The sequence below is a fragment of the Mya arenaria genome, chromosome 10, assembly GCF_026914265.1.
Source record: "Mya arenaria isolate MELC-2E11 chromosome 10, ASM2691426v1".
NCBI classification, from domain to species: Eukaryota; Metazoa; Mollusca; class Bivalvia; order Myida; family Myidae; genus Mya; species Mya arenaria.
The window spans coordinates 32,899,339-32,926,520 of record NC_069131.1 but is presented as its reverse complement, the minus strand read 5'-3'; the positions used below and the strand labels follow the sequence as shown (position 1 = coordinate 32,926,520).

Here is a 27,182-nt window from a genome sequence, read left to right as displayed (position 1 = left end):
ATCAACATCATTGTTTTCTAAAACTTAACAGTCTGTGGCATGCTAAATTTCATAACCATAGAAGCTTTTGGTATTTTACAGATTTGCATCAAAACACAATATATATATATCAACCATATCAGCATTATACATATCAGAGTGAACTTTTACATATTTCAGGAATCTACTGGTGCTTGGAAAACCAGAATGAGGAAGCGGAAACAACACCTGCTGCTGAAGAAATTTCAAAATGGTGTTCAGAAGGACAAACGTTGTCATCCATATGGAATGAAAAAATAAAACACTATGATTCTTCAAGGTGATTCTAATTCATCACTCAATGAAGACAACGGAAACAGTTTAATTTTTTAGAAAATGTTATAGTATATATATAGTAATTATACTTGTAGTATGCATATTTTAATTGGAACCTTTCTTTTTTAAATAGTGTTGTATTATCTGCCGCTCCACTAAATCTTTTACCTAACCAAACATTGTGTACATGGCAACGCTATACAAAGGACAGCCAAACTTTGAAAATGTTTCAAATTTTATTGAAAGACGGGCATAGTATTCAAATGACTGTCTAAAGTATTATATACTTGAAAAGCCTATTACATACACCACCCAACATCATATTTGAATTTATTTGTTAAGAGCATTAGATGTGATGAAAATTAACACTAAAGCTACATTGGAGTACAACAGGAAAGCATATTCTAATAGACATGTTAAAGAGTTTACTACAAAAATGGCTTCGACAATAAATCTTATACGCCTATCTTTAAGAAACAAAAAAACGCATCTAGAAGTGCAGTAATACTAAACATGCTTTTTGTCAATGGCGATACAAATAATTATTATTGTCAATAGTTTGAGAACTACAGAAATACGGATATGGAATACATTTTTAAATATATATATGGTGTCTAATGGCATTCAATTATGGCTGAAAGCTATTGATACAAATTGCTTTGTTTCAGTGAACATGGTATAGGTGCTTTGATTGAAACACTGCAGGACCTTTGGGGATCTTTCCTGACCGCGATAACCGATTCAACAGGAACCAGCGATTACCTTAATCTTGTTCACCTTGGGATCATTCTGAAACATTTAGATGCACGAAGTAAGTGTCACGTTAAAAATGAAATAACTACATTATGGAAGGGAGATGCTTTGAATGCAGGAATTTCATCCAAAGTTAGAAAAAAGCAGTTGCGATTTAACTGAAACTATCATGATGTTTAGTTTGTTGCATTTTTATAGTTAAACCCGTAGTATAATTTTTTTTTAAACAAGAATTAAAATATCTATATGCAAACAATGGTAATAAATGCTTACAAAAACAGCCTTTAAGTAGCAATGTTGTTAATAATTGAAACTATTCCATTCATGGAACAAAGTTAAAATGATATTCATAGGGTACGGGGAAAAGGAAAGTGTTTTGGCGCATGTTTCATTATAACACAGAAAGTTTCACATATACGTACGGCTACTGTACCTGTGCCGGTTTTGTATGTTACTGACATTGTGAAATTCGGATGCGCACGAATAATGAACATGGCTTACTTTAATATTTTTTAGATCACATAACAATACTTATTATATATGCTGTATTTTAATGTTGCGTTGTTTTCAGACGACGTTAGAGTGAAGAGGGAGCTTCCTGCCTTCAGTATTAACAACGAACCTAATTTGATTCTTTGTAAATCTGGTACGTAATACACGCCATAAGCCCATTAATAAACGCAATTGGTCGGGATGAAAAACCAAAAAACCTTCTTGCAGTTTACGTGCTCAACCAACTGAACAAACCGGCTCGGATAACTTCCATAATATATTGACTATACAACAACCGTTTCATATACCTCACACAGTGCAAATTAAAGGACACATTACAAATCCGCCCTCGAATTGCAAGACTCATGCCAATGATCAATGTATCTTTTTTTAAAATTAATTTTGCGTCTCATCCTACGTCTTAGAACCAAATATCATATGCTTAGAAACGCATGAAGCTTCTCTTGGGTAACAAGTGAAGTTCAAGCTCGCAATTCATATGATGATTCTACCAGCATGGATAACTCACAAACTCTCTAATCATCGCATTATATCTAACTGAAATGTTTAATCATTTTTAACTCAAAATACCCAATACCAACAATGTGATTCATAGCTATATCTCATTTTAGATGAAACCATTACCACAGCGTTGTCCATATACATGCAGAGTAAAGAGCAGCCACTGCCATCTTCGGACGAAGTATTGCTATGTTCATCTACAACAAAAAAGGAAGAGGTAGTAAATGATATTTAATGTAGGATTATTCTTACTTCAAAGTCAGTATAAGTTTAAAAATAATAGTTGACTATTTTGTTTTGATTATATAGGTTTGCCGCGATTGGCTTTTAATCAGTATGCTACGTACACATAAAGATAAAAGTTTAATTAAAGTTTAATACATCACAGGAGGTTTATGGTTTATTTCAAACCCCATTAATGAATTTAATACAAAAGAAGATAAAATGAAACAGCAGTTATGTTCGAGATACAAGTAAACAGAAAACCTGTAAAGTTACGTTTGATTTGTGAAAACACTAAAAGCTATGTTTTAAATCGAAATATACAAATTGTGGAGCGAAATGAAAAGAACAACATGATTCGCTTTTATTATAAAATGAATCTTTCTAAGCTATAGATTGCTTACGACGCATATGGTTATGTGCCATATGCTTTACCTTGTTTTCGGTTGTATATACTCATAACGTATCGTTTGTATTACACATGTGTAAAATAGCATGGCTATATTGCTATTGGTCAGAATATATTTGTCTCTGAATGTTTGTCAGCAGTGAATTGGACAAAAAGGATTGCATGATTTGCTATATTTAAGCAATAATACAATAAAATCTACTGAATTCGTCGCTCATTTCGTTTTTATGATGTAGAGGGTATTTGTTGATTTTAGTATAAGATTGTATTTTATTTCACGGGTGTCAGAGAAAATCAACATTTGTTCTGTTTTATTTATGTTGATTTTTGGAGTTTTATTGGTATTTTAATTCCCCCTTTTTTGAAAAAGCATTAACTACGTTGACACCTGTGGGACGCCCCTCGCGCAAAAGTTTAATGGCAGAAGACATAAGTGGCATTTTTAAGTCGGCTCGTGGAGAAATTGTTTTCAAAGATTTATTTGTATTACATCATTTACTCGTGTTTTCGAGTAAACATTTTATGAAAATTCATCAATGAACTTTTATTAAGGCATGTTTGTTCCAAATAATGACGGTAAATGAACGATTATTTTCAATGGAATAGGGAATGAATACATGACAAAGGGCTTGGTTCACGAAAGGTAAAATTTCTGGTCGAAATTAACTGAAATAACATTTAAAATGTCAAATGTTTGAGCAAAACGAATGCGGATTAACATTTGTTTAAAATATCTTCACAAGTTTTAGAATTTGTTTCACGATCAATTTGTATTCAAATGTCAATGTCAGCAATCAGTTTAAATCGCTTGAAGACGGGTCGTTGTCGATATACAGAGATAATACAACGCTTTGTTCTTGAAAATATTTTAGGCGTGGTGGGGTTAAACATATATCAGTAAATCGTTGTGTGAATTTGACGGGAAGTTCGTACTACAATGTCATACTTTGTAAAGAGATATTTGATAGCAAATAACATCGAACTTGGGTTTGGGAAGTTTATTTCGTCTGTAATTTGTTTCGAGAGAAACACGATAACTATTTTTATAATAAACATGTGCATATTTTTTGCAAAATGTGCAGGTGTTTAGTTTTTATCAAGGGGAAGTAAATATAATTGATGAACAAGTTGCTCTAAAGGCGATTGTTTCACATTGGTCACCAGTAGTTGAACGACTTTGATGTCAATGGTTCAAGGGTCTAGGCCGTGGTGACCTTGAGATGTGGATCCGTTTCATTAAGTGAAAAGGTCAATTGGTCAAGGGTTAAGGTAACGGATGAACACTTCTGCTTATGAGCCTTTTACTTGGTAGGCAGTCTAATAACTTCCTGAGGATGACCTCTATTTATTATGAGATATGTAGGGGACATGTAAGTCTTGAGCTTTAATGGTCCATGTAGAACAGATCTATAAGAGTAACAATATTTCAACCCTCACAACAGTTATATCTGACAGTGAATAATGGATAGCAGGATCTAGATGCGGTTATCATGTTCAAGTAACGTACCTACATGATTCAGTTAAAATGAAGGCTGTTCATAACATTTTGTTTGTTTTTACTACAAACTTGAAACCTGGAAAATACCTCTAACATTATGGAAAATCGAGCACATGCATACTTGTTCAATAATGCACACCAATAAAATAAGTACACAATACATGAATTGACATCAACTGTCTCTTGTTTTGACTTATCATGTCGTGTCTAGTCCTAAAAATATTAGCGATCATTGTTTGTAAATTGCTTTTAATGGTAGAGATTTTCGTTAATGCTTTTTGTCAATGTTGGCCAGAATACGTATGGCTATCTATCCAATAAGGCCTTTCGGAGGCATTGGTCACGTTCTTGTGGTCGTATTGTTTTTAATTGGAAGCATACATGTTCTTTGACAGATAAAAGTAAGTAGAATAACAAATGTCCCGAATAATGAACTTTATTAATTGATAAGAATATATTCGCATTGTCATTCAGGTTGAAATATTCATCAGAAGATCGATGTTTGGGGAAAAGGGTAAATTGCACTGTCTTGTAAACGCAGACCTTCTTGATTTTGATGTCAGTGAAGCTGCTGGTCACTTCATTGATGAATGCAACCAAGAAAAAAATTATCAAAAAGGTATGTAATTTATATATAATTATTTTATGCACGAAGCAGAAGGAAATGATCGGTGACAAAAGGATGATGTTCTGATTTACACTTACTCGTTATTGGAATTTGATCAATTTAATATATATGTTATCGTTGTAGAGAACAAGTACGGGATGGTTATAATCTGCTGTCGCGAAAACGAAAATAGATCCCCTTTAATGTCTTCACTTGAAAAGTACATCCGACCTGCCATACCTGTTGAGACAGAAAAACTGTCACAGTATCTGCTGACCAAATTTGCTGTAAACACCGGAACGGATCAGACGTTTGCTTCAGATGTGGATTTTGAAAAGTAAGCAATTTTAGTCTTGAAATTAAACAACTACGACGCATATCCAATTATATATAAAGCATAATATATTATAAACAACATAGGCCAGCCAGGGAGTCCAAACGTGTTTAAATGACGCAAGGTTAGGTCCTTACAGACACTGAACGAGAGACACACTTCATACAATAGCTGCAGAAATAAGTAAATAGAACATATTGTAGTGGCAAGATAGGCAGCGTTAGGCAACACAATGCGAACCACATCAGTTATTCGTCGAAAAAAAACACACCATGTCATTGGTATGCATATGTTTCAATAGGTCGAATACCAGAATCGTTTTGTCAGAAAGAGCAGGTGTTGGAAAGAGTTTGTTTGTGAAAAGGGTTGAAGAAAAATTACGTTTTCATGTTGCAAGGCAAGAGCAAACTACGTTTGAGAGAGTTACAGTGCCGCTTCAGGAAAGGTCTGTGAACATGGAATATGTAACTCAGAGTCTACTTAAACATGCAACTGAACCAGAGATTAAAACAGCCAGATTGTTTCATATCGATATATCACATGAGGTACGTACATCCAATATTACTGAGAACATCTTTAAATCTGTTTGAAGTGTTTAATTATGGAAGTTTCATTTTGACGTTACATATTACAGGTACAAGAAGGAATCGACTATCTACTTTTCAATCTGCTCGTCCTCAACTCCTTAAAGGACGAATCGGGGCTAGTATGGAAACGTTCCGTGTCTGACATATACCTAATTGAGCACATGCCTAGGATGTATAGCGCTGGAAATGTCAGTATAAACTAAATATTATAGTAAACTCAGCTGACGGTCGCCTTATGTTTTGCTTTATACAAATTGATGCTGTACTTATCAGTTGATACTATTACTGATAAATGTTTGAACAGGTATTAGGTTAATATCAGGTACAGATATTTACCAAACTTAACTTATGGGCCATTTTAATAAAGATCTGAATCAATTCTAGAGTCATATTTTCATCATTTCGCTATATTAGATATAATAAATAATGGTGTTGCCATCTCTGCCGTTTATATAGATTAAAGATGAATAAAGTTAAGTTTAAAAACCATTAATGAAACGGGCCTGAATAATTTATTGCCAGCAATATTTTGGTATATTGATTTTCATTTGTAAATGATAATATCATTTCATGGTTGTCAAAGTTAAGCGAATTGACCATGTTCACAAATAATTGTTCGCTGAAATTTGGTAAGAAATAAACGTGTACATGTCAACGGACGATCTTAGATAACATAGATAAAAGGAAAACACACGTGGCATTTATTTGACGAGGCAAGGAGTGTGCATGCGTTTTAGGCTATGAATATTTTTGTTTAAGACAAAAGTTATTAACACACTGTCTCAAACAAAACTGTTTTAAATGACTGGTTTCTAATTCAGTCGGATCGCAATACTATAATAAACAATGATGACATAACTTATGTAAATGTATCTGAATAAAACCAACTTCAAATAAATGCATTTTATTTTAGTTTAATTAAACGCACATTGTTCGTGTACGACCACACAAAATAGGATAGAAAGCAATGTTTAACATTAGAATAGGAGTTTTTAAAATAAAAAAAAGATCAAACTGATGTACACAAAAATACCTATTGAATTAGTACAGTATTTCAAACATTGAACACATTAAACCTGTGTAACTTATGGTGTACGGCTGACGGAGTTTTAGTAACTATGGAGAGGCAGTAAACTTTAAGTTTATTTTTTTATTAATAGTAAGATGATACCGAATTTGTCATGTTTTGAGAGGCAGATATAATTGGTTAAGTGGTAAAGAAAACTATCTTCATTAATGATTAAATGGCCATGGGATGATACAGAGATTCATGTTTCATATCTTGACGTTAGTGCAGTCTAGGTTATAAGATGGGCTGGGTATATCATATTTAAGATCACATAAATAAAAACTTTCGTCAGTCTGGAGTATGGAAATGTAAGGGAAACGAATATTGAGTTTAATGGTATATACTGAAGCATCGCAAGAGCGCTAAAAGGTAAATCATTTCATATAAGTCAATGGTGTAAAATGGTCAAGAACAGACAACGCAAAATAGGTCAACATTTGATAAAAAAGAACATAACTCAATACTAAATATCTTTAATAAGGAATTATACTTTGTTCAAGCATTTGAATCAGTCGGTTGTCACAAATCCAAAAACTATTGACCTTTACTTTCACTGTTCAACAGTGATAATAATCGATGGACCTAAGTTATGACTATACATACCGTCCCCAATAAGGTCATTAACGAATCTGCGTCTATGATACCTTGCAACACCACTAAGCCATTTAACCAATAAGTATTGTCTTCTGGCCCCATGTGTCTCTGCTTGAGTGTATCTGAGGTTATATCTTTGTTTGTTTTAATAGCGTTCACTTAAAAAACAGCATAGCTTAATATTTTACTGCTGTACTTGTGTTTGTAATTCCAATCGTATAATCTTTCTGCTCGATACACATGTTTAGTTTTCGTAACATAGAGCCTTCGCATTACTTTTACTTGTTTTGACACTGAGCTGTCTGTTCAAAAACACTTTCAATACAAATGTTGTGTGATTTGTTGGAGGTGACCTTAAATCTATGAAATTGTAGAAAAAAAATTCTTTATATCTTTATCAAGGACGATGATTTGCCAAAAGCTGAGATGATGTATCGCATTTTGCCTCAAGTAACATGCTTATCCCCATCCGATTGTCTTATCATCAGTGAAAGAGATGAAAGAACAGGTATAACCTTTGCTTAACATTCGTTTTTTATGCATTTAGTCTTGTTGTAGTATTAAGTAATTGTTTTTTTGTTTTTAAAACGTTGAAATCAACGATTGATTTCTACTCGCAAGTATGCGATAATCACACGTAGATCTCAATAATGATTTGATGACCGCAAACGATCGTCGCATAATGGCGAGGAGCAACAAAACATAAACTTTCAATTCACGTTTCCTTTTTTTATTCGTGTTGTGAATGAAAACGTGCTGAAATTATCATTTTCCTTTTGTTGTATAAAGTGGATCTAGACGTTATTTTCGGAAATTTACTTAAATTTCTGCATTTATGCTTCGTCATTGAAAATAATTTGATATCAACTCATTAAATACAACGTTTCTAAAGAACAGTTTTACAGTTTCTAAGGTCGAATTTTCAGGATCTTTGCAAGAATTCATTATAAATAGGTTTTCAACAAGAACCGAATTATTTCAATGATGAAGGAGGTGGCCAGGCGCACGGTCGGGCGTTAAACTCCGTGTCCACCCTTTAACTTTAGTGTACATTGATATATAATGATGCAACTTAGTTCGTAGGTACTTTATGTAAAGATTAGGCTTAAGAATACTTTTTTGAAGGTCGGGGTCGAGGTCAAATTCATTTTTTCTTAAAATATCAAATGGTTTTCGACCAATTGCTTTTGTTTGGATTGATATTAATGAAACTTGGAAGTATGATGCTTTTGTGAAAAATAAGGTTGGGACTGGGGTCAAGGTTGCTAAAAAGGTGGCTAGTAAAGTTTGTCGACCAATAACTTGGTGTGTATGTAGATAATGTGAAAGACTAGCTTGAAATTGCTTTTTTGGGAGGTGGGGTCGCTTTTATTTAAAACAGAAAAAAATGGTTTCCGCCAATTATATTTAGATAAGATTTATTGATAGTGATAAACTTGGTATGTGGGTAGCTTTTGTGAAGAGCTTGCTTTTTAGTAGGGTAAGATCAAGATCATGGTCAAGGATACTAAAACAAATGTGTTCCGACCAAACTTTAGTTAGGATTAATGGTATAAGTGTATCACTTTGATGTGTGTGTTATGTATGTGAAGAGCTAGCTTTGGATTGTATTATTATTAATTTTAACTTTTTATAGGGCCGGGGGTCAAGGTCAATGTTACTTTTTACTTTTATCCGCCACATGACTATGGTTATGTTGGGTATACTTTGCTAAGGTGAGGAACCAGCTTAATATTGATTTCATATGGTAAGGGTCAAGTTCAAGGTGAATGTCACTGTACCTTAAAGTAAAAAAAGTGATATTTTTCGCCCAATTGCTGATGAACAGTTTTATGTACAGGTAGCGTTTGTGAATGCTTAGCTTTGAAATGCATTTGAGGGGCCACGGTAAATGGCAAGATAACTAGGAATATACAAGAAATTGAGACCAATAGCTGTAGATAGGATTGATTAAATTTAGTGTGGAATTAGCTTTTCTGAAGAAGTAGCGGAGGATTGCTTTGAGGGGTCGATGTTATTGTTACTTAAAACAGAAAAAGTGGTTTCCGTTCAACAAAACAAGTTAGGATTGGTGGATAGTTATGAAAATGGTGTGTATATAGCTTATTTCAAGAGCTAGCTTGGATTGTTTTTGAAGGGATAGGAGTCAAGGTAAAAAAAAACTAAGAATCGAAGTATGACTGTTGCAGCGAAATCTAACACAGGGGATACTTAACAGCATACTTTGTCAGTCATGTCTTTTTTCATCAGAGTAAAGAGAAAGGCTGCTGCTCTTTTCAAACGTATACAACAAAAGAAATGGTCACAATTCCTAATTGCCAATATGAAAACCTAGGTTCGTCGCTTTGCAGCTCTTCTGGTCATTGCACCTACCCGTTAATAATGTTTAAACTTGTCGTGTTAACTGTCCTATTTCTTCAGTCCGGATAACGGTAACCTTCGAGTTAAATGATGAAAACTTATTACCTGTCAGTTGCATTTTTATCTGTTCTCGATCGATAAAACATTGAAGTAACATTTATTGTAGTCGGACACCTCGTTCGCAGGTCCACTAATGCACTCGCCCATTACGAAAACAATATATCGAGCTTGCGCCGGCCGAAATCGCGTATAATTCTGCAAAAAAAAAGCAAAATGTGAAACAATAACTTATATACTCACATACGTTTTAATCTATTTTAGTGTTTCAAAACAATTCATAACTAATTTGTCATTTGTGTGAGTATAATTATTATTTGAGATACCTATATATAAAAAATCACCCAAGCACGTTAATTTTGAAACTTTTTTTATCTAATCATTTAGAAACGGCTTCATTTAAAGATAACAAAACAACCATAGCAAATTAATGACGTTAACATCATACAATGTATAAACACGGCAAAACGTTAAGCTGTAAAACAATAAGCATAAAATGCATTGTACATATTTAACACAATCATACATTAATTCACCTTTTTATCAACAACTATCGAAATATAAGAATTTATTTTTGGCTTATGAAACAGAAGTTGTTTTATTTATATTGAACTGTTAAATGTCCGTATAATTAACATTAGCCGATTGCTTTATCATTTTTTTTATAATGAAGTATTTATGTGTATGTTTTAACTCTACTTTTGACATATAATCCTCAATTGTAATGCAGATAGATAGCAAAAAATAAATTTGTTGGTTTAATTGTACCCATTTATATGTATGAGATTTTGAATACACTCAGGCGTTTAATGCAAACATTCATTAATTAAAAACTAATGAAACATTTTATTCATTTGCAGTCCAAAGATTTGATGAACAAGAATTCAAGAGTGATGTGTTCCAGAGGCCATACTACTATCTTAAAGGATTGGATAGTAAATTGGATAGTAAATTGAACTTTGAAAAGTTTAAAACCTCAACCCAAATAGAGAACCAGTCTGAATGTCTTGGGATTCTTTTAAGGTGATGCCGATTGAATATTGAACCATTCAGCAATACAGTAATTATTCACACCATTAAAGACAGTTATTTATTTATTTATTTATTTATTTATTCATTTATTTATTCGTCCGTTCGTTCATTCGTTCGTTCGTTCGATCATTCATTCATACATTCATTTATCCATCCATTCATTGATTCAATCATTCGTTTATTTTAGCTAGTTATTTATTCATTTATTGATTGATTCTTTTATTGATTGAGTAATTTATTTATGTATTTGTTTTTAATTATCTAATTATTTATTTATTATTTTGTGAATATTTTGAAGTTTTTGCCTTTATGTTTAGACATTGCGGAATTCCAAACCCCACTTGGGCAGAGCTTCATCACTTTGTATGGTTCCTTAACACTCAACTCGTTGGATTTGAGAATAACACATTTGTCGGAGAAGTTGCGGTCAGAGATTTACCTGGTTTCGGACAATTTGTGTTAAGGTTTCTAATCCTGATGTCAAAGGTATTTAATCATTTTATTGGTATTTAACTTTTAATAATAGTCACTCTTGGTGAGGATGTCAAATAAAAAATGTTATGTTAAATCGCTTAATGTTTTAAAACAAAGATAATGTGATAAATGACACAAATACTAAGACCATAGCTCTTTCATATGCTAGGATTTCTCCAATCGATCTTTGAATATATGTGACGAATCATACGCTGGTGACCAACGGACAGAGTTAGGGAAATATGAATTCAGAAGAAAATGGGAAAGCAGGTTTGTGTGTGTGTGTGTGTGTGTTTCAAAGGTATATATAGCAAACTGCTTCAAAACGTATTTATGAATGTATGTATAATGTATTTGATATGTTGCATAGAATAAGCTGTTAACATAATTCACCATATGCATATCTAAGATCGTACGAGAATACACAAAGATCAAAGGGCTGAGAGAAGCTGATTGATCACCACCCTGAAAAACAAGTGATCATGTATTTGAATGTAAGACCGGATTTCCACGTATACACTTTTCGCATCCGTAGTTCCCATCTGTGTTACGTGTCTGCATTTCAAAACGGAAACCGCCTAAACTATATGTTGGCAAAAAAAATAGTATTGTTAGTAATGTCTGTATTGCAATAATCGCAAAAAAACATAGTTCTACATACTTGCTATGCTTTGCAAAACAGGCTTTATCAGAATGTTTATGTATAACAAACATATTTATAAACAAATATAGGTTTATAATCTGCATCCTTTGCTTAACGATCATGATTTTCGGTATTTATCTCATATATCTTAAACGATAGTTAATACGTTTGTTTCTATGTTAACGGAGAGTGTACGCGGATACAGTGAACATGGAATACCGGCTTTTTTGGTATTTTTTTCAATTTCAGACAAATGAAATGAATATGTCCGTACATAGGTCGTATTCATTAATAAATCAGCATAATAATGAGCACGTACACTGAACTCAAAAATGTCTTTCTTTGAATATAAATAATAGCTTTAAACTTTGACATTCTGTTGTCAATCGACTAAATTATGTACTGATGATGCTCCAGCGCCTGCTACTGATAATCGAATGAAATCTAAAAAAGGTAATTTTTAATAAAAACTGACAGGCTTAGATTGTTTCCATTTTGATGAATTTATATCTTTTCTCAGAAATATATAGTTCGAAAAGAACGTTAAGAAGACCAATACAATTGTAACGATTGTTATTAAACAAACATATATATTAGATACGTTGTCCTCATTTCACAGACAATGACAAACATGAATTCGGTTTAAGGTCACAAGTCCATTGCAATATACACAACTATACAATATGATATGATGGATGAGCCACGGTACAATAACTTTTGGTTTAATATGAAAACATCAGTAGTATAAAAGGGATAAATACTATCATGTTGATAGTTCCATTTATCAAGTCTTTTCTTAAACTGAATGAAAACAATATGTTGAGACATTTTCAACAATATTAAGTATAAACGTAACGTTTTTGTATAGACAAAATTGAATTTATAGAGTAATGTGTACATAAAAACTAATATTACTAACTAAAACATATCAGTTTTGTTTATACACAACCGATTTGTAAACGACCTTACTAAAATATGTCGGAACCAATTTGATGGTTATTTAAAATGTATCCAAACTCTGTGGATTGTAGACACATACTTTATTGTGTTACTTAATTTGTTATTCCATGGAAGTCGTCATTTTACATCATATCATAATTGGTACCTACCACAATCACCTAATCATTATCATAAGTTTTGATGTAAATAGCGTTGCACACACAAATGATTATATAAATAGATATCAGCACTTTTGATGGCATTTCATTCTCCGACGTCCCATAGTTGTGCACCATAAATTGGTCACATTTATTTCTATTAATCATGATATTAGAACACGTTTACCCTTATACATAGTTCATGAGACATGCAATTAAAAGCTGACTGAGGTGTAAAAGTAAGTCATACGTGGATAATGACAATTCTTAAGGAACGGTTTAACTATTTTTTCAGTTCATGAAAGTCTACTACCTTTTATATCAATACTGCTACGTCGTCACCAAGCATAAGTAAAACAAACTATCAATACATGGATGTAACTGTTTGCCATTGATATTACTTTTTTTTAAATTTAACTATTGCGTCAATAAAAAAGGGAAAACAAATAAAAAATCATAAACAGCCCGCTTTAGACCAATAAAGTTCTGTATTTAATCAATACGACCTCAGTTCATATTTTATGTGTTTCAACAGAAGTATGACGTATGTACTTAAAAAAGTTTGCTTTGACTCTTTTGAAGCTTCACACATGCCAAATATTGCTTCTCTCAGAACTTTTAAAACATTCCAAAAATTAATGAGGCATCATTTAATTTGTTCTTTTTACAAAACATGTGTTATATAACATATTTTCAAATCTACATTATCAACGGTGTTGTGGCCTGCCTTAATCGAGCTTAATTTTCAAGACACTCTCAAAAGTCTGCAAACATTGTTTAAGACGAGAAACTTAAATGCAACGGTATATATTGCTTTACGCATCTATACCTAGATAGTTGTCAGTTTGTAGATATAACTGTTTTTATAGATAATTACAGGAAATAATTCCCACTGGATGTTTGCGTTCTTAAAAATGTATTAAGAAAATGAAATAGCTACAATTCCATACCTCATCCAAATACAAATATTGAAGAAACCTTATACTTATATTTTTAAGCATATATACATTTCGGAAATAATCCAATATTAAAGTAAATACTCTTTGACGCGACTGCATCCAAAGCGAATGCTCCACCAATAAATTGCGATTTTAGCAATCCAAAACTACTAGCTGATAATGTTCCTATATTGTTTTGCTATTAATCGTTAATATTGCCATAATAGTAGGTTAATACAGCTGCTTCATGTCAACTCCCATTTTTTAAATAACGGCCATACACCTTCTACGCAATACAGTAGTGTTGTATCATGACTTTCAATTAAGCTATCATTTACGCTACCGGTTAGGTACCACTTCAAGTTGCAAGCATTACACTTCTTGTGTAAGTTTCTTCTTCGGTGGACCGTAGGTCTGAGTAAAATTTCCTCAACTTTCGATCCAACGTTTGACAGGCAAAGTTGTCAAAGTCAGTGTCATTGTCCTTTTCTACCACCTACTGGCGGAATGTTGATTCAGCACTTTTTGTTGCTTTGTTTGTCCTTTTTGTATCTATATCTGCTGCTGTAGTCTTTATGTTCTTCCTATTAACTTTTAAACTCGAACGACTTGAATCAGACAGCATTTTGGCAGCTCGTAAAAACAATTGTCTTGTTAAATCATAACGGTTGCACATACCTTAGTCTTCAGTAGGCCTATATTATTTATAAGGTCCACTTAGCTACATGTTTAAAATAACACTGTTTAAAGGCTAGCTCCCATTTATTAAAGAAAAGAATAAACATACTTATGTAAGTTATACTATATTACAGTATTAAGCTCATTTGTGTTCTTTTTTATGTTCTTATTCTGTATTGTTCTAAATTCTTTTACGGGAATAACACATATGGTCTGACCGAACTTGACTCACATTTAAATGGACTATTAAGGCAAATTAATGGTCAAGGTAGAATATTTTGAATTAATATAAACACGCTATATTTAATTATTTCAGCCCACATCCGTTTCTGTTTTTCAACAGTGATGGGGTTTCATTCACTTTTCTTGGATTCAATGTGGACCCATATAGCGGAAATCTAATTGATCAACAAAGAAAAATCGTACTGGAGAAAAACATAATGGATGAGAGCTTATTTCGAGCTCTCATTAGAAATAAAGTAGATCTCAAAGAAAACTTTGATAAACTACCAAGGTAATTCAATTTTTAACTTAATAATACTGCTTTTTAAATGATGGTTTTAATCTGTATTAGCGCGAAAGAACTGCGTTATTAAAGGGTATTTTTAATGCCTGTGTATTCGCCCATAAACCTTTCATCCGCATGCTAAGATATTTTATGACAGGCCCCAAAATAAAATATGTTCTTTATTGTATCGAATTGTACAGCTAATGTTATATATACTGAGTCAACAATGCTGACACTGATGCTTCAATTTTGATTGCTCCATTATGTATCGGAAGTACGTGAATATGTTTATGAAAATCTACTGTAACAAGTCCAGTAGTCGGCAGTTTAAACAAAAAACCCAGTTTAATGGCACGGGGTAATCGCCAATGACAAAAACCAAAAAGCAATCACAAACCAGAAATATGGAACAACAACACAAAACTCCACAGACACACTACACATATAATAAATAATACTAGGGGTGTTTATCAAGGATTGTTAGGTGCCGCCTTGGAATGGTCAGAAAAATATAAAGTTACTGGGGTCTGGGATGCATGGTAAATAATACTTGATATGGACAATGGCGTTATTAATATCATGAAACCCGGAATCCGTTCAAATTCAGGTGTTATGTCAATCGTATACACTATTTTGTTTCTCTTCTTTTCTAAATATTTCTATAAATATATTTTAACTTTAAGGTTGCGCACTGTGTGAATAATTGTAATAACACGTATATTTAATTGAATTCATGTAAGTTGTTGTAATTGAAGTACGTAATAGGAAGAAATAATACACATTCCTATTTCAGGAGTCACAGAATTGAAAAACTCGCAAACGTTATGGGTGGTTATAGGATAAAAGATCCCGACCCGACTTACGAGCTTACAACAGACAACGCTAAGAAAATACTTGCAATTTTCATGCGTTTCAAGTATGTTATATCATACAAAATGTATTAACAAATTTATTTTTTTAATAGTGTGCAACATTCCAAAAATAAAACCGTTTACTACCATCTCGAAATAATAAGCATAGTTTATTTTATCAGATTATGAGAAAAACTGTTGATGAAAAAAAGACATGAAGATTGAAATAGTAAGATTTTGAAGGAATAAAATACCAAATCAGGACTTTTACATTTGTATATGGATATGTTTTCTTTTTTCAGGTGCGACATTCCAGTCATTGTGATGGGAGAAACTGGTTGCGGAAAAACTCGGTTAATCAAGTTCATGTGCTCGTTGCAAGTTCCGGAAGATCGACAGCTTCAAAATACAGTTGTTATGAAGGTGTTGTCGGCATATGTATACTCTAATACAACGGTCATATATATATTTCCAGCACTGTGTGCCTTGTATTCATTTTAGAAATAAACGTTGCGTTTATAGCATAGCAAACGCGAAGCATATGAAAACTAATTTATGTTAAGTTTGTTCAAATGTAATGCATGTCCAGTATCATCCGTCATGAGTTGTCAAAATCGCGTGCTTTTCTTTTTTTACCACTGATTAAACCCATGCAATCACAAATGCAAAGGCTGGATTTTGAACTAAAACAAAATATTGATTGTTGTAGTTTTTGTGGTTTTACCAAAAGCGCATACAGTCTGGTGCATTCAAATGCATGTTTTTACCGTTCTAACAATGATATCATAATTATCATAATCCAATACAATTTGATATGTATGCTACTCTTTAGAAATTATTTGTAGGTTCATGGAGGTACAACATACGCTGATATCGAAAGGAAAGTAAACGAAGCGGACAATCTAGCAAGAGAAAATTCGAAGCACGGACTGAATATCTACACTGTGCTCTTTTTCGACGAGGCAAACACAACAGAGGCGATAGGTCTATTAAAGGAGATTATGTGCGACAGAACTTTACGTGGACTTCCGCTAAATCTTTCTCCAAATTTGAAAATCGTAGCCGCGTGCAATCCATATCGAAGGTATAAGTAATCTTGGGGAAATCAATAACTTGTAGAGGATATGATGGAAATCACTGTGGTTTAGGCTACCTTTAACACATTATCTTTCAAATCCGCATATTTTCATCACGGGGTCGTTGAAGAAATAGAAAATACCTGGATAGTCTTGGGCCAATAATAAATAATACACACAAACAATCACTCTCTCCAACTCCAAAGTACTTTAAATGATTTGATTTTAGACTCATTTAAGTACATGCGCATACTGAATGATTACGTCTTTTGACACAAATATCCTTATTCAAAGTTCCAGGTCAGCACACAAAAAATCTTATCTGTCGCTACGAAAATATATAAGGTACGCAACACCGCCATTATTTGTGTGACATTTTTGTTCGTTATAATATTCGTGATTTAGTTCAGACGAGTTTTAGGAATGAACCGAATAATTAAGGAAAGATGTTACCGGCGCTAGGTAGTTTTAGAAAAAACACCCAGATTTATAATCCATACTATTGAATAAACAACAGCGCGTGTTTTATTCGATACTGATTTAAAATATGACTTCATTTTTGGTCCAAAATGTTTTATTTTGAAATGGACAGTACGTTTGTTCATATTATAACACCACGTTAATGTTAAACTCACTAAGTATATGAACACAATCGAAATCTTTTAAATATCTTTAAAAATATATGTTTTATTGATATCGCTTATCATAGGTATTTAAAATTAATTCAATGGTCATATATTGGAGCTCGGTGGCTTTGACTGATTAAAACACCGGTATTGAATTAAAGGCTTTATCACTAGCGTAGTTATGTCTTACCAGTAAAATTATTAATCAGAGCCCCAAGTCAGCCATATATTTATTTCTTACAAGTTTCAAGTGCACATCACCCAATTTATTTATTAATATATTATAGAGCACATTAAATCTATTGAATTGAAAGTAAAAACCACCTTTTCAGTGAAATTATCAGTTGTGAAACATAAAACAAGTTGTCAATAATGGTAGGTTACCTTATATTTCAATGACATCAAATTGTGTTATATTCCACTTCCCTAAATTTAATTAAAAAACATACTTTACAAAAAAACTAGAAACAGTTTTGCAAGTTAATTTTCTAAATTCGCTAGAACCCCCCCCCCCCCAAATAATCTGTACACGCGTTATCACGGTTGTGCGCGACGCAACTACGTTCAGTGACAACGCATTTCAACATCCGATATTTGAAAGTAGGCGAAAACGCTGGGTCTCGGTAACCTTGATGGTACCTTATTGTGATCGGACATCCAGAAGTAGTGTGAAAGTTTATCTCGTTGATTGTACTTTCCGTGAAAAGCATACACGACGTAACACTGAATGCCCACTTCTTGAAAAGGCAATTATATTATACTTGCCATGGGCGCAGGGGCCAAGGATATTTGCAAATATTTTAGGAACGTGTAAATGTTTTTCTTCAACGTATTTTTTTTCTATGAAAACAAAATATTATGCATAATTAATAGGTTGTATTTATGTACAGGCATTCAAAGAAACTTGTTGAGAAATTAGAACAAGCTGGCCTTGGATACCACGTAAACGCCGAAGAAACAACAGACACCTTTGGACAAATTCCTTTGAGAAGGCTTGTAAGTATATAGTGTTATGTATCACAATTTCAATATAATTGAATCTATCACACACCAAAACATGATTAAAATGTCAAATTAAACGAGTAATGGTAAATTTAAAATGTTCACGCACTTAATAATGAAAATACTTCCCTCTAGGTTTATAGAGTACATCCGTTACCTCAAAGTCTTTGGTCGTTAGTCTGGGATTTTGGGCAGTTGACGAAAGACGTTGAAGGATTGTACATTACGCAAATGGTCAAGCGTTATGTGAGTATAACTTTGTTTCTTGCACTTATCTACTTGAGCTTAAGTGTGGTAATGTATTTTACACATGTCGTTGCTGAATATAAAACCAATATTAAAACACAACATATGTTCTCAAACTCACTATGAGCTTATATCGTACATAAACTTAATTTTTATAGGTATGCACCCACGCACGCACGCACACACACACACACACACACACACACACACACACACACACTTTCTCTCTCTCTCTTAGATTTTCAGTATATTAAAGATATCTATATATGTTTGTATTCAGGTAAGTGAAGGAAAGCTGCCAGAAACGTATAACCTGATCCCTGTATTAAGTGAAATTTTGACGGAATCCCAGACTTTTATGCGCCAACAGAGGGTATGTTTAATCGAGTCCCTTGCAAAAAAATAAGCTCGTTTCGTCAATTGAAATGATGGAACTAACCAGCCCTGAAATCATGGCAAAAACGGCTTTTTCAAAATGATATGTGTTTCTTTCGCTTACTAAGGTTTCCGCTAATAGATAAGGCCATACACGTAGTAGCCGTTTTATTGAACGTAATAACTACCAATTTATCATTACATAACACGTGACTCATTTTACTTTTTTTGTTTCTACAATTTAAAAGTTTATCAAAATACCAGTGTTTCATTCTGAAACATACTTTCGGTAAAACTCATGAAGTATAACACACTCAATTAATTGTATTTTGGTAGGATGAATGCAGCTTCGTGTCGCTTAGAGACGTTGAGAGGGCTTTGTTTGTCATGTCATGGTTTTTCTCAAAAGGGAGCGAGTTTTTGTTTCCAATAATGGACATGCAAAATAAGGTAAATTACACACACAAGACACTGAACAAACGGTATTATCCGTTATGTGTTCATATCTTAACCTTTTGTGTGTATTATCTGCATAAATTGCATGAACAAGTACAATTTAAAGCAAATGTAATGCAGCGAAAAATAAATGTTTAAAACATCTTGTTAAATTTTGATTTAATTTTCATCAGTCTTAATGATTAAGTATCATCGTCATCGTCATGTTGTACGTTAGGTACAATCATGCGAATGCATACATATCTTTAATGGGTTCAAAAACTGCTATGACGACCGATGAATAGTTTCAACCCACTAAATGGACCGTTGCAGCCCACGAAATAATAGTTATTTTTGAAGATAGCGTTGTTTATTTTCAGAACATTACAGAACTCACCAGGTCTTTAATACTTTCACTTGGTGTTTGCTATCATGCTCGCTTGAAGTCCAGGGAAATGTACCGACATGCAATAGAAAAACATTTTAGAGCACCATTTGCTTTAGAAAGACATCATGGCGCTAGTCAAATACTGCATGAAATTGAAAAGTAGGTGTTTACATATCACAATTAGTATAGTGAAAAGTCATTATGTATCAGTTTAGTGGAATCGGACAATACCTGATGTTGGTAAAACTCATGGCACACTTCCCTTGAATGTTTATGTTTAGAACGTTTGATTCAAACAATGAGTTGAACGTTGCACTGATTGCAATGTTTGTTTTATGCAGTGGGACATTATTAAAGTTTCTTTGTTATAATATTTACCTAAAATGCTTGCAGCTGTCAACATGCAATTTTGAACAACGTGAATCTGGCAAGAAATATTGCGCGCAATGCTGCGTTGAGGGAAAACGTGTTCATGATGGTAGTTTGCATTGAACTCAGAATTCCCCTCTTTCTTGTCGGAAAGCCCGGAAGTTCAAAATCTGTTGCAAAAACAATCGTATCTGACACTTTGCAAGGGAAAAGTTCATATAGAAATCTTTTCAAGAGTCTCAAACAGGTAAATTAAAATTTTAAAACCATCCTTATTGTACAACAAAATTCACACGTGTCCTTGCAGTGTTTTATTGCATGGTTAGCAACATTACGAACAGCATAGCCAGTGATGTTGTCTTAAATGTGTTATTTTCATTGCCTTTCAATGGGTTTACAATAATAAATGGGTATACATATTTCTCTTTTGGAAATGTGTCAATGAGAAATGGAAGGTTAAATATGTGATTTCTAATTTTGCCACTGTTACTTTAAATGATGTTCGTATACGTTTTTAAAATCAAGAATTTTAAGCAGTGAATTTTTATTTGACCTTTTTATCGGAGTTGAATTATTGCAGTATCATGAAATACTTTATAGTCATGTATTTTCAATCATATAATTAAACAAATCTGGTTTGGCATACTAAGCGGTTTTCCACAGCCAATATTGAACAGAAAACACTTTACGTACTTGAGATCAATGCATGCTTCATGAAACTGATGTGTCACATAAAACACCAAACGCCTTCTGATCTGTTTGTTAGGGCTCACCATAGTGAACAATGTGCAAGGCCACAACTCTAATAATGCAGTTTAGTAGTTGGCTGGTACCTTTTATCCATCAGTAAACGACTTTCAACTCTCAGTGCTTATCAATTGAAACAGAAATTTCAATTTTAAAGCGTTGAATTCGATTAACTTATTGAGAACGATGGAATTAAATAACACGATTGTACTACATCTAGACAATTTTATTAACAAGAAAATATGAGACCGTAACTTTATATAAATACATATGCAAAAAGCTACAGAAACATGCTCAGTAGCAAAAAGTTTAAACATAAACCCGGTTTAGTGGCAATGGTCAAACACCAAAGACATAGAACACAAAATCACAGACAAGAAACATAGAACAGCACAAAACTCTACAAACAGCATAGTGCATAAATACTATATATATACATAAATAATTGGTATGTTTATCAATAATTTTTTGGTATAATTCAATGTAAAGAATCGAAAGAAGCAACTTTAAAATAAGTAGGTACATATGTCAATATAAAGAATTAACAGGAACAACTATTTGTAATCAACATTTAGTTAGATTCAATGGCACTATGAATGTACCTTTATGATTCACACAGACCCGGATGGTGTCCTTCCAATGCAGTCCGTTATCATCTCCAGAAGGAATAGTGGCAACATTCCGACAATGTGCACAATTCCAAAAAGATAGGAACTTATCCACGTTTGTGTCCACAGTGGTACTAGATGAGGTTGGACTAGCTGAGGACAGTCCGCGTATGCCTCTAAAGGTAATACATAAGCCATCGCAGCCGGTTCAATAGTTTCAGCCTGTCATATTATATTTTCTGTAGGATTGTAGATCACACATTTATCTTTTACTTGAAAAGAAAACCACCCATCATCATGTGGTTTAATGCTTAAATGAATAATAAAAGCTCATTTGCATATTACAGACATTGCACCCACTCCTTGAGGACGGCTGCCAAGGTGATGAAAGACCCGAAAAAAACATGAAGGTATACACATTGGTTTGCAATAAATATGGCTCCACTTTATTGATAGCTACATATAATTATTGCAACGTTAAATCGACACGAGTAGCTCACTACCTAGAACCAAAACTATCATCTTTATCTATGATAATTGTAGATTGTATCAAAACTTAAGTTTTTCAAAAAAACTACGGTTATTCAATTTAGCATTATGTTTTTGACACCCAAATCTTTCGAATCACAAATAGGTTATAGGCAATCATTCTAAGGACTAATTTCCAGTATCGGGAAAAGGTTTTGAAATTTGCTGAGCCCAACCTTACAGAAAAAAAAACATAAATTTGTGCTAATTAATGCTACTTATTCACGTTGAACCAATTACAAAATATATGAAGTATATTAAATTATTAGAAGTAAAAGAATACTTATATTGCTAACAGTGAAAATGCACTTAAATCACTTCTCTATGGATAAGACTTAAATTGGGTAGATGAAAATGTTCTGGACATGTTTTTTCAGTGACTTTAGCATGTAACTTAATTTTGTCTTATATAATTTAAAAAAGAATGTTCCAAACGCAAATAATACTCAAATAAATTAACGTTCATTGACATCGATTGTGTTTGCAATACTGTTTACGCCCATTAGCATCGGTGTCTTGTTTCGAAGCTACAAGGGCAAGACAAAAAGCCTGAAATGTATCATGTTTAAATAAATTAGAAGGATTAAAACAAAGCCTACATCAAACGAGAGATAGCCTGTGTGTATCATCTATCGGTGTACTTCTTTTGCATATTGTTAAATCGAAGTGGATATAAATGTATAATTTTTAATACATATATGTTGAGGATTTAATTACCTTTAAAATTATGTGGCCATAAAAGTATTTCTATAGTATATGTCCGACACCTGACCTATTTGTTGACATAGGGGTCGGCCATTTTGTTTTGTGACGTATGTACAATCAACCGGTGTATATGACATTTTGACCCATGTCACATGATCAGGTACTGAACCGAACTTCTTGCTAAACTCTGACACAAACGAATAAATAACAACTACTTTATAAGGTTTGGGTGTATATTTGAGTGAGTATTTTTTTTAAATAGCAACTAAATAAAGCATGCAGTAAAATATAACAACAGTATAACAAGATAACAACTGCAAACACCAAAACTGTTGAACATGTGGTGAAATATGGAACATATCAACATTTCTATCAAAATAACAATGGTAATCATATGTTTATGGGGAGCAATGAGTGCACAGGAACTCACTATCCCTTCTCAAACACCTTACTGGGGTGCAGTACTTTAAATGTGTCCAGTGGCTACATTTGTCACATTGGCCCCAGTTAACAATGTCCAGCTGATAGGCACTGCTGGCAGGGCTGAACCTTTTACAAATGCAGCAAAGGTCCTCTTCAGGCACCTCCTCTGAATCTTCAGAATCAGATGATGATTGTGGACACTGACATTTAGACCAGACGTACTAGGGACAGGTTCAAAGATAATCCTCTTTGCTTTTTTTGGTGCTTGGGCATCAGTGACCAAATGTGGGGCCTCAGACAGCAGTGCCTGTTTTGTGGGAGACAAAAGGTTTCCTTGAATTGTAGGAGGTGATTTTCATTTTTTTGTTGAAGCTTGACTAATGGATGTTATCATTCTTTTATCAAAGAAACTTTCTGATTCGGGAGGTGTGTTTTCTTTGTAAATTTTTGATGGTGCTGTTGCTGTTACGGGTATCTGAGACCGATTCATGGGATAAATTCCAGCCTTTTTGAATGAAGATATTAAATTCTGTGCTGCAACACCCTTGTTATACGCCTTCCCCGATATGGCTGCAACATTGTACCGGTTTAGCTGCATCCCAGGATTCTTCCTCATGAATATTTGGCATTCCGAATTGTAAAAGCTTTTCAAAGGGCCAAAACAGCCAACATCCAGGGGTTGTGTTACATGTGACGTGTGGGGAGGCAGTACAAAAAATACAATATTGTGCTGCTTTCCCAAATTTGCAAGTGTTAAATTGGCATGTGATTTATGACCATCAAATAAAACAAGCACTGCGCGATCTCTGGTGTTGACGTGGTGAAGGAAGTGATTCTCAAGGTACTTGAGGAAGACTGAAGAGTTTGACCATCCAGAATCTGACATTGTGCCAGCAGATCCTGGGGTAGCCCTATCCATCAGGTTATCGTTCCATCTTTTCCCAGGGAAGACATAGTATGGGGGGACATGCACACCTGCAGCACTTCCACAGCCTATTCAGGTAACTGTCTGGCCTCTGTTGGAAGTTACTGTATTTGCCTTTTCTCCCTGCATGCAGAGGATCTTCCTTGGGGAATGCTCAGTCTGCAACCCAGTTTCATCAATATTCCAAATAGATTCAGGGCTTTCATGAAGGTTGTGGGCCTTCAACACCTTGTCAAGCTCCTTGAAATAGTTATTTAGAACTTCTTCCGATGTGCACTTTACCCGAATTACTGACAATTTCTGTGGTTTTGTCATTGTCACTTCTGGGTTTCTTTTTCTGAAACCATTAAACCAGAAAGGAGCAAGTGTTGAGTCCATCTCCATTTTTTTTTTAAACTGATGGCATAATCTGTTGCCAGAGTCATGAATTCTTGCCGTGAATAGCCGTTTCCAATCCTAGCCATATATGCTACATGTTCCACAAGCTGGCTTTCTTCATTCTTAGAAAACAAGGGCCCAGGACCGGCATATGGCAAGTCCCCAGTAGGCTGCAGTCCATGTGTCCTGTCTCTTAGTGTAGATTCTGTAACCCCATACACTCTACTGGCCTTGTACACTGACATTTCCTTTTCTTTAACATCACTGAAAGCTCTGTTAAGTAGTGTAACATCATGTTGTCGCCTCTTTACTTTGTAAATAGTTGGAAACTGAAATTAACAATTCATTTCAAATTTAAAAAAAAATACCTATGAATAAAAAAATATTAAACAACATCAAAAGTTTAGTATATAACAATACCAAACATGGAGGTAACGTGACCGCGAGTATGCACGTTGTTAAGAAGCACCTGTCAGTGACGTCATCAGCATATATATAATTAGATGAAATCGGAAAATCCGATCTGGGTTTTGCGAGATTCTAGCAATAGCAATGGCTTACACTTAGAAAGTTGAATTAGAAAATAGAAAAAAAAGTAATTACGTATATATTTTAATTTTTGGGTTATACTTACACGTAGAAACGACATGATCTTCAAATGTTTGCAGCTGACAGTTCTCTCGAATGAATATAAACAATCCGAAGTGCAGGTACCCGTTCACGTGATCGATATTCGGCATGTTTCGGATTACATCGATAGACGGTATACACCGATAGATGAAACATTGAGTATAAACACCGCCATAAGACATCAACAATTACACTTTCAATTACATCAAAATATCGGCGTTACACCAGAGCAGGAAATATTTTTCTGCACTATAGATTTTATTCACTGTGTGTATACTTCTGTTCAAGTAACACCATCAAGAAGTATATGAGCTTAGTTTGAAAATCGGAAAAAAACATGCATACCACAACACGTGGTCATTAAAACAGCATGCCCTCAGTGAAAAGTTAAAATAGTAATGTTTATACAGTGTGTAATACAACAAGTCGTATGACATTCAAGATGTAAGTGTTGTATGTAAACCTAAATGTTGAATTAATTTCACAGTGACAAACAAATAACAAAAACATGTGTTTACAGGTCTCTTTTGTTGGCCTCTCAAATTGGGCTCTGGATCCAGCCAAAATGAATCGTGGAATATTTGTGCAGCGTGATGTCCCTGACGAACGGGAATTAATTGAGACGGCGAGGTACAATTATTGTTTTAATTTGCTGTGTGTTGTTGTGATATTCTTGTTGTTTTTGTCCTATTTGACCTGATAACAATTGCTATGGTTAAATACCAGCATAACTGAAGAGAGAATGTAAGGAAAAAACGGAATCGCACAAACGTAACATATAAAACTCATATTGTTGATTATTTGTAATTTGAATCTCATGTTTTCACCAAAAGTTATATTCACTTTTGTTAACCTGCACAAATAATCATTATCGTTTTCTTAGTATTACCTTATTCATAAAATTTCGTTAATAATATTTTGTTTCGATAACATCCAATGGAGTAGTATATAATCCTTTCATATTACAGAGGGATATGTGCGTCATCAAATGACAAGGACCTTCAACGAATAATGCAGCCTTTGATAAAACCACTTGCCGAGTCATACCTAGAAGTTTACAATGATGCAACACGTGTACTGCGGGAATTCTTTGGACTGCGAGACTTCTACAGGTAATTGTTAAATTAATTGTATTATTTTATACATACAAAAAACTGGAACTTAACATGGTATCTAAAACAGCTACAGCCTTTTTGTTTGCTGTCCGTTCCTTTAATCCATGTAATTGAAATACTGCTTTGCCATGTTTGACTACACCGTTAGGCAACAAATGAACAACCGTATTTAAAATAAAAAATGTACATATGAAATATAGACTTACCTAATATTCAAACGTTTGTGACAGCTTGGTTAAGATGGTATTTGCCTTCATCGAGCGGTCACGAAGTCAGCCAACGTGGCTTGAATTGGAGCACTGCATAAAACGTAATTTTGGGGGACTGCAACAGGTGGATTCAGTCAAACGTTTTAGAGCACGCTTATATCGCCATATACAGATACGTAAAAAGGTAAGGACACAGTTTTGATAAATTGAATACTTGAACATTAAGCTTGTAAGTGTTTCATTATGTGTAAAATTAACCAAATTGATTTCAACTTCTATAATTTCGTTTTGAACATATAAAACCAGTCTATTATTCACATATTTTTCGGATTGTTTTCTGTTTATGTTGAAATTTCGAATATATTGAAATTGTTTTA

At 33.7% G+C, this 27,182-nt stretch overlaps 1 protein-coding gene across 1 annotated transcript in view; it reads left to right on the top strand.

Moving 5' to 3' along the window:
- Nucleotides 1-27,182, top strand: part of LOC128204603 (E3 ubiquitin-protein ligase RNF213-like) — a 100,577-nt gene that overhangs the window by 22,347 nt on the left and 51,048 nt on the right. Inside the window, exons 17-39 of the mRNA XM_052906007.1 lie at nucleotides 160-298; nucleotides 963-1,105; nucleotides 1,619-1,693; nucleotides 2,172-2,278; nucleotides 4,665-4,809; nucleotides 4,942-5,134; nucleotides 5,433-5,676; nucleotides 5,766-5,890; nucleotides 14,978-15,175; nucleotides 15,963-16,085; nucleotides 16,323-16,443; nucleotides 16,866-17,104; nucleotides 18,613-18,718; nucleotides 18,860-18,970; nucleotides 19,251-19,343; nucleotides 19,682-19,827; nucleotides 20,145-20,327; nucleotides 20,562-20,784; nucleotides 21,904-22,074; nucleotides 22,240-22,302; nucleotides 26,002-26,111; nucleotides 26,450-26,593; nucleotides 26,827-26,989. Of these exons, the coding sequence (XP_052761967.1) occupies nucleotides 160-298; nucleotides 963-1,105; nucleotides 1,619-1,693; nucleotides 2,172-2,278; nucleotides 4,665-4,809; nucleotides 4,942-5,134; nucleotides 5,433-5,676; nucleotides 5,766-5,890; nucleotides 14,978-15,175; nucleotides 15,963-16,085; nucleotides 16,323-16,443; nucleotides 16,866-17,104; nucleotides 18,613-18,718; nucleotides 18,860-18,970; nucleotides 19,251-19,343; nucleotides 19,682-19,827; nucleotides 20,145-20,327; nucleotides 20,562-20,784; nucleotides 21,904-22,074; nucleotides 22,240-22,302; nucleotides 26,002-26,111; nucleotides 26,450-26,593; nucleotides 26,827-26,989 (3,365 nt within the window). The remainder of the gene's footprint in view (nucleotides 1-159; nucleotides 299-962; nucleotides 1,106-1,618; nucleotides 1,694-2,171; nucleotides 2,279-4,664; nucleotides 4,810-4,941; nucleotides 5,135-5,432; nucleotides 5,677-5,765; nucleotides 5,891-14,977; nucleotides 15,176-15,962; nucleotides 16,086-16,322; nucleotides 16,444-16,865; nucleotides 17,105-18,612; nucleotides 18,719-18,859; nucleotides 18,971-19,250; nucleotides 19,344-19,681; nucleotides 19,828-20,144; nucleotides 20,328-20,561; nucleotides 20,785-21,903; nucleotides 22,075-22,239; nucleotides 22,303-26,001; nucleotides 26,112-26,449; nucleotides 26,594-26,826; nucleotides 26,990-27,182) is intronic.